General features: G+C 35.3%; 1 protein-coding gene across 32 annotated transcripts in view; it reads left to right on the top strand.

Annotated features, from left to right (window-relative positions):
- The window catches only part of CEP128 (centrosomal protein 128), a 175,805-nt gene that overhangs the window by 75,869 nt on the left and 86,030 nt on the right, over positions 1-13,906 (top strand). For 29 of the 32 annotated variants that reach the window (XR_014956074.1, XR_014956072.1, XM_085582238.1 and 26 more), the window contains 3 exons: positions 4,165-4,242; positions 6,189-6,302; positions 9,907-10,015. Coding sequence is in view for 30 of the 32 variants with exons in the window: in XM_085582238.1 (XP_085438364.1) it covers positions 4,165-4,242; positions 6,189-6,302; positions 9,907-10,015 (301 nt within the window). In the remaining 2 variants the exon portion in view is untranslated. Of the gene's footprint in view, positions 1-4,164; positions 4,243-6,188; positions 6,303-9,906; positions 10,016-10,151; positions 10,574-13,906 lie in introns of those variants that run through there. The other 3 variants (XM_085582264.1, XM_085582242.1, XM_085582252.1) reach the window with 2 other exon arrangements.

Below are 13,906 nucleotides of genomic sequence, written 5' to 3'. Positions count from 1 at the left end.
GACCAAAGGTCACCCTAGCCCAGCTATTGACATCGCAACAATGGCCAAAGTAAAATGCTTAGGGAAGACTGTATGAACAGGACTGACATGTATTTTCTTTCCCATTCATTCTTCTGATTCCAGCCATTCAAAGCTCAAAGGCTGCCAGATGTAGATGTAGTTGCTGTGAATTTGGAACCATTCTATAGTCTTTCTCATTCATGAACTTGCCCAGTTTTCTGCTTAAAATAATGTAAAATTTTCTATCTTTATGTGACTTCTGATTTTATACCAATTGGTAATTAATCCTCTCAGGCATCTTTCTTCCTGGCTGAAGAGTCCTGTTCTTTAGAGTATTGTGTTTGGAAACAGCACTCCATGGCTCTGAAAATTCTTGCTTAATTTCTCTGACCTTTCCCTATTTCCCTTTTGAAATAAAATCCACATCTGCACTCAGCAGTCAAGATGCAATTGGATTAATGATTTGGGACAGTTATATTCTCTGGCTCTTTTATCCTTTCCTGTTTATATTGAGTGTTCATTTTACTTTTCTGATTGATACTGAGCAGTGTATTAGCAGATTCCTGATAATATGCATGATCTGCTTCCTGAGCAGCAACAGAATTACCTTAGAGCCCATCATTTTGGATGTGAAGTTAGGTTTAAACTTTAGGAGTCTAAATCACCTTTCAGAAATCCAAGTAGCCTGTACCATTCTCTATACACATGATTCTCAACAATACCAAAAAAAAACCAAGGACTGAATATGCATCTAACCCAAAGGCTGGTCTTCTGCTTTCAGGATTGTATTTAATAATGTAACTAATAAGGACTAGCAGAGAAACAGGTAATTTTTTTTATCACTACAAAAAGTGCATGAAATAGAGGGGATATATTTAGGAGACACTTTGGAAGAACAGATGATTAACATCCTCCTTAAATCCATTTACAGTGTTGACATGAAGTCTTGGGCATTGAAATTAGAGAAGGAACTGAAAAATGAATGGCTTAAGGCATAGACTTACACCTAGGGTCTGAGTTCAGTTTTATGAGAACAGATCACAGGTCATCTGTATTAAAACAGGGTGAGTAAATAGATAGAGAAATATATCTATATACATAATATCTTTGCATGCATATAATTGCAGCAACAAGAATGAGTATCATATTCTCTATCTAATTTAGTTTATTGGTACTGAATATTGACTACAAGTTCAGTCCAAATTAGCTGCAAATGAATTCCATTGTTTATGAAATTTGACCTTTGTTTGTTATGAATATTTCTTAAAACCTTAAAAACAAAATGTTTGAAAGTAACAATAAGGCAGACATCACTGCTTTTAAACAGATGGTATGTCTTCATTTAGGTTACCTTGTTAGTTTCTGATTCTCCACTCCTCACTCCTAGTCTCTTATCTTTTTGAAGTTGATGCCACTTTGCAGAGAAGCTCCCATTGATTTTTCTTCTCTTGTTGTGACTGAAACTTTTAGTCTTTTCAGGTCTTAAGTCTGGGATCTAAATGGAATGTTTTTCTTGGTAGTCAGATTGAGATTTTCCAGAACTAGTAACAGAGCTTTTGTAGTAAGAGCACATTATCTTGGTTTGCACCATCTTTACAACATAATATTTGATTTCAGGATTGATGGATTTTATTTATTTTAAGATTTTGCTTTAAAGTACCAAGGTAGTAATATGGTTAATGAAGCCCATTACTGGTAGATTGAATACCAGACTATCAGAACCTTATCCAAAGAAGTGTGATTTTGAGAATTGTGGAGGAAATACTAACTGTTGTTCAGAAAGTACAAACAATTCTGGTTTTACTTGCTCTTTGGCAATAATAGAAGGGCAGCCTTTGAGAGGCTGCAGAGGCATCTGACCTGTGGGACATGACTGTTCTTTGTGCATGATCAACCAACTTCATCTGCACACAAAACCAAAACCATGATATTTATTTTCTTCAGTTCTTTCCAGTTTGCAATAGACTACATTTTTTGTGTGATGGGTGTGAATGTGAAATCTTATTGTTGAGTCCAACCCTAACTCTTCCTAGAGTGGTTATTAATTTTTCAGTCGTACATACCATATGCCAAATCTGAAAATAGGAGATTTGATTGTTCTATATTTAGCTAAGTACATATACTTTTATTAAAAAAAATAATCATTGACTCACAGAATTATACTGATTTGGAAGGGACCTTTAAGGATCATTGAGTCTTACTCCTCTCCTGTCCCTGCACAGCACCATCCCCAAGAGTCACCCCATGTGCCCAAGAGCATTGTCCAAACTCTTCTTGAATTCTGGCTTGGTGCTGTGACCACTTTCCCTGAGGAGCCTGTTCCAGTGCCTAACCACCCTCTGGGTGAAGACGCTTCTTCTAATATCCAACTTAAACCTTCCCTGACACAACTTTAGGCCATTTCCTCGGGCCCTGTTACTGTCTTCATCAGAGAGAAAATATCAGCGCCTGCCCCTACTCTTCCTCTTATGAGGAAGTTACTCCTCACATGGCTTCCCCTCAAGGTCTTTCACCATCTTCATTGCCCTCCTCAGGATGCTCTCTAACAGTTTTAATACATTTCTTATAGTGTAGTGACCAAAACTGCACGCAGGACTCAAGGGGGTCATAAAAGGAAATCAGTTTTGATAATAAGAGGACTCTTCTGTTACAAAATCAAGACGGCTGTTACAATGAAGATGTTGTCTTTCAGGTGATTTTCAATACCTCCTAGCATAATCTTTTCCATAGCTTTACCAGACACTAAAGTAAAACTGACAGTCCTGTAGTTCCAGGGTCCTTTTTTCTTGCCTTTCTTTAAAATTGTGACAAGGTTTGCCAGCTTCCAGTAAACTGGAACCACTCAGGATTCCCAGGACCACTCAAAAAATATTGAGAGGTTTTGTGATGACACAAGCTGGCTTTTTGAGAAGTCTTGAATGAGTCCCTTCACGCCCTGTAGATTTGTAGGGATCCAACTGAAGCAGCAAATCTTACATAAGTTCAGGGTTGACTGGGAGTTGATCATTCTCACAGTCATGGTCCTGCTTAGTGCACTGTGATCTAAGTGATTGACTTGGTCAGTCATCCATGCTGAAGACAGAGGCAAAGAATGCATTAAATGACATTGCCTTGTCGCTGTCCCTGATTGTGAAGTGACCAACCTCATCTTGTAAAGGGGTGAGGGTTTTTTTACACTGCTTATTGCCATGAATATATTTTAAAAAACTCTTTTTATTGTCCTCCACATATCTGGCCAACTTCAACTCCAATAGAACTTTGGCTTCATGAATCTTCTCCCTACAGTGACAAGCTGTGCAGAGACTGCATTCTTCCCATATCAGTAATGTCTCTTATTCTTGTCCCTGGAGACAGCAGACTTCCCTGTTAGCTGGGTCCCATCTGCATAAGGAGGCCCTCCATTTGCTTAGAAGGGTGTTTCCTATTACAGCTACCCTTCATTTTCCTGTTAACAGAGGTCTTGGTGCAGAGTACATGTGGTGTTGTTTTAGGAGGCCGCGCTATCCCAGAAAGACCTTCACCCACCTCATTGGTAGTCTGGCCTTCTGGTTCCAGAGCCTCATGTGTAATGTAGAGGTGCCAGTCCTACCTGTCAAATTCTGAGAAGGTGGAGGAACCTTGCTCCTAATTCATGCTGTGATCTGCTTCCAGTCTTCTTTTTTAACAGACCCTTAGCTAATAGTCCTTTGACTAACCTGCAGGATTCTGAGTTCATCTGCTTCTCCACTATAATGGAGGTTCATGACTCCTGAGAGTCTTGAGGCTGTGAGTCTGAAAATAATCAGTGTCTCTTGCTTGTTCGCTCAAACACTATGTAGCCTGTTCACTCCTCCTGTACTGCTTCACCTGGTACAGCTCCTCAAGCACAACTCACCTTCTGTGAAAGGACAGTCAGCCCCAGCCTCACCAAGAGGCACCAGGCACTCGTGGCAGCCTCTGGCGTGGAGGGCTCCATCTCCCATCAGCAGGTGTGGCTGTCTGGAGTCTCTGGCATGGCTGCTTCAGTGAGTCCCACAGCTGGTTGTGATGGAGCTTTAGGGCAAGTCAGCGCCCTAACTGAGGAAGCTTGAACTAGTATGCTGATAAGACTGGGGTTTTTAATATGTGAGATGGCTGAAAGAGTGGTTTTATTTTTATTGTTTCAACTTGTGTTCTGTTCTTTAGAGTACCCGAGTAGCCTTAAACCACCTGGAGTCTGTGCCTGAGAAACTGAGCCTGTTAGAAGACTGCAGAGATACTGGAGTGAGAAAGATTTCATTTGACTCTCTCAGTACTTCTAAAATATTTTGGTTACTTAATAATCTCTATGAATGTACAGATAAATTGTTTAATAAGATATTTACAGTTGCATATGTATGTATTAAATAGACAGAAATACTGAATTTATTTTCATTTTTATTTGGATCTTTTTGAAATTATAAATTTAGTTCTAATTATTAACACTGCTCCATAATGTGGACAAACATTGATAACTGAGCATAACAGGTCATGTGTTAATTGCTGTTTCAGAATATTTTTATGGAGTGGTAAATTCTGATATTACATATTAAAAAATGAAAATTTTATAATGAATTGAATTATGCCAGTTGTTTCAATATTTAGTGAGTGAAGGTAGATTATCTTTACAGCTTTTTGTTTTGGTGCGGTTTTCTTGTTTGGTTGGTTTTTTGTTTGTTTCAATATTTACCTTAATGAGTGAAGACAGATGATCTTTACAACTTTTTGTTTTGTTTTGACATAATGACAATACTTGTTACTTATTTTCACAGCACCACTTTCCAATCAAGATGTGTTTGGACACAGTAGGACATATTGACAGCAGGGGTGACATACTGTCAAGAGTGAAAAGGCTTTAGATTTTCAGTGGCTAAGTGGCTAAACCCCTGTACCATAGTTACTTTCCATTTATGAAATGGAAATCAAAAAGAATTTGTAACTTCCTTGCACAATATAAATTTTAAATCAGTATTAAACCACAGATCAACAAATACATAATGATTTGCATTTTATTTGATATGTAAAATTTCTTAATCTGTGGTTGTCATAAATATTTCAAAACATACTTGTTTGGAGCATTGTTTATTTTGTGTTCCTGCATGAGGTCATCAGTTAATAATTCTACACCATTTTATTGCTGTCATCATTGAAAGATTTGGTAATGCATATACTGGTTAAAATGTTTCGTTTTTTTATGAACAATATTGTTGAGATGTATAGTTTTAATTTCACATTCCAGGTATCCCCAGAAGAGCTTACTTTGCTCTGACAGAGGTCTATGTTTACCTTCTGTTTCCACTAAAGGAAAAATTTTGTTCTCAGTAGGCATCTGCAATCTCCTTCACACTTGCCCTCTCTCAATTAACACTGCTATGAAATTACATTGTAATTTTCTGGTTTGCTCTAGTTATAACTTAGACAATATTTGTGAGATTGGAAGGCAAAATGTTTGGTTCAGTCAGGCTTTGTCCTTCTCCATCATGCTTAATTTTTGAAGATGATTTTCTGAAGATGAGCCCCTATCAACACAGTGTTTTGTTTAAGAAATAATTTATTATTCAAGAGAGCTATCCTTTGCCTTAGCTTTGAGAAGGATGTCATCCTTTGAGAAGGATGTCAGAAGTTTGGAGCTTCTTTACTGTTTCTATTTGCAAATAACATATTGGATTTTTTTTACAATAGCTAGCAAGTTCTTCCTTCAGTGTTTTCATAGGAAGGGAGAAGGAAGAGGATGTAAGCTTTGATAAACCTCACAGGTTGTCTAGGAGGTTTGTCAATTCAAGTGAATCATTGGCTAGTTCAGTGAAAAGCATAATTTTTTCTTGTTGAAAATATTGTTTTGTCCATATCCTTAGAACCTTTTTTTCTCCAAGAGCTTGTTTCTGTAGAGTTGAAATTAATTTTCCACCATTACAAAATTTTTCTTAGAAGGTATGATATTGCTGAAGTTTGGAAATCATTCACTAGTTAAGTTTAAGGCCATTTTCCTTTTGATCTACATGTATTTTAACATTTTTCTGTATAGAACATTATGCTTTTGTATGGTGCCTGTAGTTCAGCCTCTGAAAATTACTACTTAATTTGTTTTTGCTGTGGTGAAAATCTCTGATGATAGCTGTGTTTACAATAGTCAGAATTTCTAGCTACTTTTCACATTATGAAATCATCTAAATCTTTAAATGCATTTCTAGGAGTCCCATTGCCGAAGGGAGATGATTGAGGAGAGGTATATGAGGTATAAAGACATAGTGACTTCTTTGCAGCAGCAGCTGGAAGATTCAAAGCAAAGAGTCAGGCAGGTCAAGGTATGTGTGTGTACTCCACTTCTGTGCCCCACTTACTTTCAATCAGCAATACAACCTTGCCTTATTAACTCCTAGTACAAACACAGACTAAAATCACACATTAATGTTTCTATTTCATACAGCTGCCATGGCTGATGGCATGGCAAGTATATTGGCATGGCATGAAATTTGCTGAATTAAAGGTTGCCTTCATTGTAAGTGCCATGGATACTTTCCAAAAAATCTTTCAGCTTTCACAGTGTCTTACTACTCTGAAGTGTTTACCTGCTTTGTCAAATTGCTGTCTACAGCAATTTTTTAATTTTTCAATTTTCTCTTGTCCCTTCAAGTAAAATATAAAGAAACCCATTTCCCCTATAAAAAGGTTGACTAATTTATAAATTACATGTAGTAATTCTTCAGTAGTTGATATTTCCATTCTTTGCAAACAATTCTGTATGATGTCTCTTTCATACATAAATAAAATCCAGGCAAACAGAAGGGAAGTGATTTGCTGAAGGTCACTCACTGGACTTATAGCAGTGCTAAGCATGAATAACTAACTCCCTCCAGTGCTCTTCTTTACCAGCTTTCCTGTAATGAGTTCAACTTTCCAATTATTAACATGCTTTCTTTCCCTTACTAGCTTGTTCATTGTCATGTCACTGTCATTGTAATAGCATCTTACTTCAGCAGAACTATGATTTCTTATGGAAGTGATTGAAAAAACTGATCAGATCTGAAGAATCATAGTAGTATTTCTGCTACATGTCTCAATCAAATCAGTTTCTTTGGCAATGCATCATACCTGTATCTCTAAGCAATTGAGTTTAAATCAAGGGTCACACACTCTATTGAAAAGATGTTTGTGTTCCCCAACTTATATGTAACCATCTTCCTTCTGTAAGATGAGGACATAATTAAAGTATGTGTTTTAAAAAGTGGAAAAGGTAAAATAAATACAGAATATTTTATCCTAGTAAATTGCTGTTGTAAGATGATATTTAGTTACTTGGAAAAGCTGTCTTGCTCTTCTGTAAGAAAGAATTGAAAGGAGGAAACAGGCACAGTCACTTTGCTGCTGGGGATAATCTTCAGTATCTTGAATTTCTCTTCCCTCCACACTAGCATTACTAAGTCAGTAGCTACTGAAATCTGGAAAACATTGAAAAGCTAACTGGAATGCAATCAGCTGATGGTAGAACATAAGATTGCACTAAGCTGACTGAACTTACTGAGCTTGTGTGATTTGAACTCAATAATCAGAATCCAGTACAAAGCTGTTTCCAAAACAATTCTCTTTTTTTAGACAACTGGGAGCATTTAATGATTACCATTTAGTCAGGCATAATTGGGTTTTTGCATGACATACAGTACTCTTTGCTGTCACGGCTGTTGCAAATAGAACAGAATGTTCAAAACCAAGTAACAGACGGGTGCTAATCTGATTTCAGCGATCAGGCTAGCTTAGACTAAAAAAAAACCTTTTTAATGCTTGCCTTTCTTACCCTTCTTTGAAACAAACTCAAATGCCATTTATTTATTTATTTATTTATTTATTTATGTTACTGTTTGTCAGTTGGCAGTCTCAAAAATTGATTGCTGGAAGAGTGTAGGTTTGAGGACCAAAGCTGATTCTTTCTGATATTTTTGGTTAATGCTGTGTACATAGTGCCCCTAGACAGATATTTAACAGGTGATGAGAAAATCCATGTTTTTATAAAATTTTTATATTGATCATTTTAGATGAAATTACTTCTGAAATTAATCTTTTTTCTCTGTTATGCTTTTATTTCTAGTCTTTCTTATAATACTTATAATACACTTGTTTCAGCTTGCTTGCCAACGTTGATCTCAGACAGGCATTATATAATCTTGTGTCCCAGTCTTTTTTCATTTTAAGGAGGAAAAATTAAACCAAAGTTGAATGTTCCTCTTAAAACAGGACTTTTCTTTCTTTCTTTTGATTTCTTTTGTTCCCACTCAATCTTCCTACTCTTCTGTAGTCTTATCAGATGGCTTTAAAAATACCTGTTGCTTAGAAGCCCAGGAAAATTATAATTTCTATTTGTATGTTTTAAAATGAAAGATTTCCAGTAAAAAAAGTAGGCTGTAGTCTTGCAGAAGACCATCAGGTACAACAGTCTTGATTTTTCAACTAAGAAAGGGCAAAATAATAGTAGATAAAGATTAAATTGGTGGAAAATCCCATAAATATAACATGTTAAAAGAAAATAGCAACAGAAGCAAAATCAAAGCAGAAATCCAGAGGAAAACTACAGATAAATATTTTGATGTAGAAATACAAATATTTTAGGAGAGTTTCCTTGCCACAGACTATTGACCATCTACTCAAACACAGTATAACAGATGTAATTGTCAATGAAGCACATGACAAAAGTCACATTCTATACCTTAATATTTCTGTAAAGAGAAAGCCATTTTGTAGTGCAGATAGTGTTAGAAACACCTTTCTTGTTTAAAAGCTCTTCTTTTAAAGCATTTCTGGAAGCAGAATGGAAAGATAAAAACTTAAACTTTTTTTACTCTTTAAAAATTGTTATTGTGCTAGGAACACTTTAGGTATTAAGTCTCTCATCAGCACAAAAGGGGATTAATATGTATAATTCCCATTAGTCTTAACAGGAGTAAATCCTTCAGTGATGGAACAAAAGTTTACTGTGTCTCTAAATTAATGCAGATTTTTTTTTTTCTGTTTATTTTCTTCAAACCTTAGTTATCAACATAAAATTAAGTATCAACATGAATGATAAATTGCAAGATGTTTTAACAAAATTCCCTGAGGCTGTTAATGATAAGAATTCAGTAGTAAAATTGTGTGTTTTATGAACTGATGCATTTATTCATTACTATGTCTTCTCATTTCAAGAAACTGAGTAATTTGGATACCAAGCCAAGCTTTTAATCTTATTTTGGATGGTATTGTAACTGGGGACTACTTGCTGTAGATCTAAAATAGATTTTTAAGGGATTTTTGTTTAAATGACCTTTTAAAATTTATCTTCTCTTTTTAGCTTATAAACCAAATGACTTTCCTCACCAAGAAGATATGCTGTATGGGCTTACATAGTAACATTGTACTTAAGATTTAATTTAATGGTTTAACAAAAAAATTCAAAAGCACCTTTAGGTATTTCAATATGAGAAATCAATGAACTTTCCATTTCCTCAGTGGCAGATAAAATATATTTATATTTATTACTACTTGTGGAATTTCAGTGAATTAATATGAACCATTCATTGGTGAGGAAGTCATCATTCACTGATGTCTGTCATATGGTATGTCCTGAACTGTGGATGTGATGTGAACAGGAAGGAGCATTTTTACAACATGCTGCAGTGGCAAAGACTTGCAATACTGCCAGTGCTTTTCTCAAGGTGAAGCAGTTTTTTGCAGACATTTTATGTGATGAAGTGGGGATAAAACTCATAAGCAAGTTAATTCAAATCTAAGTGCAATACTGAGAATTCAGAGAATTCAAATCATTCTTTTCCAGTGTTTCTGAAATCACGGCATATGTCTGTATGTGTGCTACTACTTTTTGTTAAAGTTTACAGCTGCTTGATAGTAACAGATAAAATTATTTTTATTTGGTTCCCATAGGATGTGCAAATGGGTTCTGAAATTTCTGATGCAGAAGTGTCTGCTCACTCTTCTAGTTGGCGAACTCAAAACAGCTTTTTGTGCAGCTCACTGCTTTCAAGTTCAGGTTGTAAGTATTATATCACATTAAAAAATCTCCAGGTAACATATTTTTTTCCTCTAATTTTTTTTTTCTTGAAAGAGTGAGACTCTACTTTTCAGAAAATAAGTACTGGAACCATCTTAAATATCCTTCTGTGTTTTAGTTTCAGATGCTGGATAGAAGTCTTTGCCTAGGAAGTACTTCATTACACCCCACTGACAGTTGCTTGGGATTTTTTACTGGAACATACAATATATTTTGTTTATCTAGGCCAAAGAAAATGGCTGCCCTTGAATTCTGAATCTCTGCTTAATGAGTCATACCTGTGTAAGCTGTGTAGACCCTCAAGGGACCAGAGAGATGTCCTCAAACATGGATTCTTTCCAAGATCTTTCATATGTACCAGTCATGTGTACCATGCTTGTGTAGCATTTTCTCAGTGAAAGTTGAATTCAGTAATTCTACTTCAATAGTGTTTTTAACTGTTTTTTCTCTACCTCCTTGTACATGTTCAACTTGTGTTCATGTGAAGTCATGGGAACTCTGATACAGCTGGGAAGTGCTCAATAAAACATAGAGCATATTAGGTCTTGATTGGGTACGTAGCCACATCTTTGCATGAATGTCAAAATTAACTTAAAGACCAGGTTTCTAAGGGGTTTTTGAGCATATCAGTACCTAGATATCAAAAGACTTCTCTTCAGAAGGGTATCATCTTCCATTTACTTTCAATATATCCAGTTTGTGTACTGGGAACCTATTTAGAAACTTGCATTCTATGTTGTGGTAAGTCCTATTTCAGGCTTCATTGCACTTTGAAAGCATTGCATCTTAGAATGAGTGCTGTGGTACATTACTGCTCACCACTAAGTCTTGAGCTGATCTGATGATGTTAAAGGTAATTGGTTTCTTTTCCTTTCAGAATCTATGGGTTGGTGTTAGTATGTTTTTGCAGAGCACACTGAATAACAATAGTGGGAATAAAAGCATAGACACAAATACCTTTGTATCACCTGTACTTCAGGAAGACTTTACCTTGACTCAGAGTTGATTTTTCTGTTTTCCCAAACCTCATCCCTGTCAAAGTCATGCAAATCAAAGTACAGCTAAACCTGGTTTGGGTATAGATAAGAAGTAACTGATGCCTCACAGAATGTTCAGATAAATGGCCTCTGGCAGTCTCTTCCAGTCTCAAGAATTCCAAAAGTGGTCACTGCAAAAATGTACTGATATTTAAAAATGCAGCATAAATGTTCCTAAAATATTACTATCTTTGTACTGCTTAAACTGAATTAAACAAGCTAGGACTTTGTTGCTTTAAAATTTTAAAATAAATTTTAGGCAGTTTTAAGAGAAATAGGATCTATGTGATCCGAATACCAATCTGATGAGATAGTGGTGATTCAATTCACCACTTAGTGCTTATGGCACTTAAATATGTAGATTAGTCCACAGACTTTGGTTTTTGACTGATTGTCACTTTATGCTGAATCTGATTTCTACCAGTCAAATGTGTATTTTGAAGATGTTGGTGTAGTTCTTGAGGACAGTGAAAATTCTGCTATGGTAATAGCATTAGGGAGATTTTTCAGTGAGTGGCAAATGAAAAGTCAGCTACTTCAGTCATGATAGTCACAAAAATATAGTGAACTTTTAATTTCAGTAATGATATTAATTAATTATCATTTGAGACTTTGACAGTGAAGTATAATTTGACATCTTTGCTCACAAACCTACTGTAGCTTTTAATAAATCATCCTATACATGTCATCATCTATTTTCTGTGATTAATTGTCTCCTTCTTCAAAAAAAGAAGTATGGATTTTTTTTCTTTCATTTACCTTTTGGAGAAGTTTGCAAGCCTTTGTGATTTATATTTCCCCATTCCATCTCTCTTCAACTTATGAAGTCTTACAGACTGTATATTCAATAACTAGTACTAGAAGCTTCCTTCCCAGTGTGGGTCTCCTATGACATTAGAGAGCACCTGGAAGGAGAGCAGACTCATTTGATAACTTATCTGTGAGGGAGATCAGGATTTAAGTGTAAAATTGGTTGACGGAAGAAGGATAAATAGTATGGAAAAATAAATAAGGGAACAACAATCTGTTTCCATATATATATATATTTACTAAAAATTTGCCAATGCAGCAAGCAGTTAAAAGGAAAGTAATTAACATCAACATGGCATCTTTTTTTTTCTGGTATAATTTCTGCTATTATAACAGCTTTTCCATTACATATTTTAAACATATTTTAAAATATTGAGGCAATGTACTTTTATTTGAGGAAACATTCAGTAGATGTGGTTTGCAGTCTATATTATTATGGTTGGTCCAGGCAGTCACTGCTAGTTGTTATCTAAAGAATAATCCTCAGAAACCGTTTTTACGGCCACTGTATTTTCCTGAAATTTTGAGTATAAAAATCCCCAGAGTTACACATGCTTTGCATTAGCCATGTGAGTTGAGTCTTGCCTTTCTCTTTGGACATTTCATTACTCTGAGGTTTTAACCTGGATGGTTTCCCAGAAACCGTATGTCTTAGAGGCTTTCTATTGTTGTTGGGAATTTATATTCCAGGGCTTCACAAGTCTGATGGACAATACTCTAGTGTCAACATGGTATGCAGTAGGGCTGATACCACATCTGAATAAAACAGATTTGTCCTGAATGTAGACTTTATTGTCAAAACAATTAACTCTTGTGCTGTCTTGCTGGTGCCTGTCTTTATCCTTCTATGTACACTTTTTCATAATTTCTTAAGACTATTTTTATTAGCATTTATAAATAATGTAATGTACTTACAAGTAAGAAGACATTACAGCATCACTGTGCTGTGGGCACCCCTCTAGAGCAAAACCTAGGGCTGCTTAAGCATAAGAACTTGGAACAACTGGAAACTTGACATCATCACTTAGAAAAATGCAAATTGAATTAGTTAAGAAATGAATTTTCTTTATGATTTTTCATCTTACTTCAAATACTGTCCACAGGAGGTACAACTGACATAGTGTACAGCAGCAGAGCTTTGAACCAATACTGAAAACTTTATGCTGAAAACTTTGAACTCACTGTTTCACCAATGTGCCAAACACAGTGATTTCATTCTTCTGAAACTGAAAACATCTCACTCCTCCTAACCAAACTGTGAAGTCTTGCTCCTTGTTAAATAATTTTTGTTTATGTACTGCTACAATTTTACTGGATTGTTAAAAATTACACTCTGGATATTCAATAGGACCACTTTTCTTACATGCTTGTGCTATAAAGAAGGCCATTAGAAGACAGATATGTTGTATAAGCTACTGGCCACTTTCCTTCCCTTAATTTCTACCTTTTGCTAAATGTTTGGATATTTGACTTTTTTTCTTCAGCATTTTATTATAAGATCTTATATCTTATATTATTATAAGATGATTTGGCAATTACTATAAGATGTTTTGGCAATTCATATTGTCTGGATTTTGATGCAATACAATATATTTAGAAATAAGCACTGTATGTGTACTCTGCTGTGAAGGTATATACACAGTATGACATTGTATGAGCCCCTGTTCAGTGTCACTTAGTGACTTAAGTCCATTCTATTGGTAAAGATATTCTTTCACAAGTTTTTTGACAGGTTTGTCTTATCTAAGCAAAAATTCTGGAAAAACAAATGGAAACTATATCTTCATGAAATATTTTTTTTAAAACAGAGTCTGCACTTCTTGTGTATAAGAAAGCTCATGGCTATGCCTGTGTTATGGAGTATTAAAATCTATTTCTATAGAAAACAGAGAATATATCCTCTTCTCAATTCATAGCCTTATGATTATTGAATATTTATTAATACCATATTACTTGTTGAATAAATTATAATATCATACAATGAAATACATGTTTTAAATAAAAATTTATGGCCAGTCAACCAAAT

Source organism: Lonchura striata, chromosome 5 (genome assembly GCF_050655825.1).
Source record: "Lonchura striata isolate lonStrDom1 chromosome 5, ASM5065582v1, whole genome shotgun sequence".
Classification (NCBI taxonomy): Eukaryota; Metazoa; Chordata; class Aves; order Passeriformes; family Estrildidae; genus Lonchura; species Lonchura striata.
This window is presented reverse-complemented; position numbering and strand designations above follow the sequence as displayed.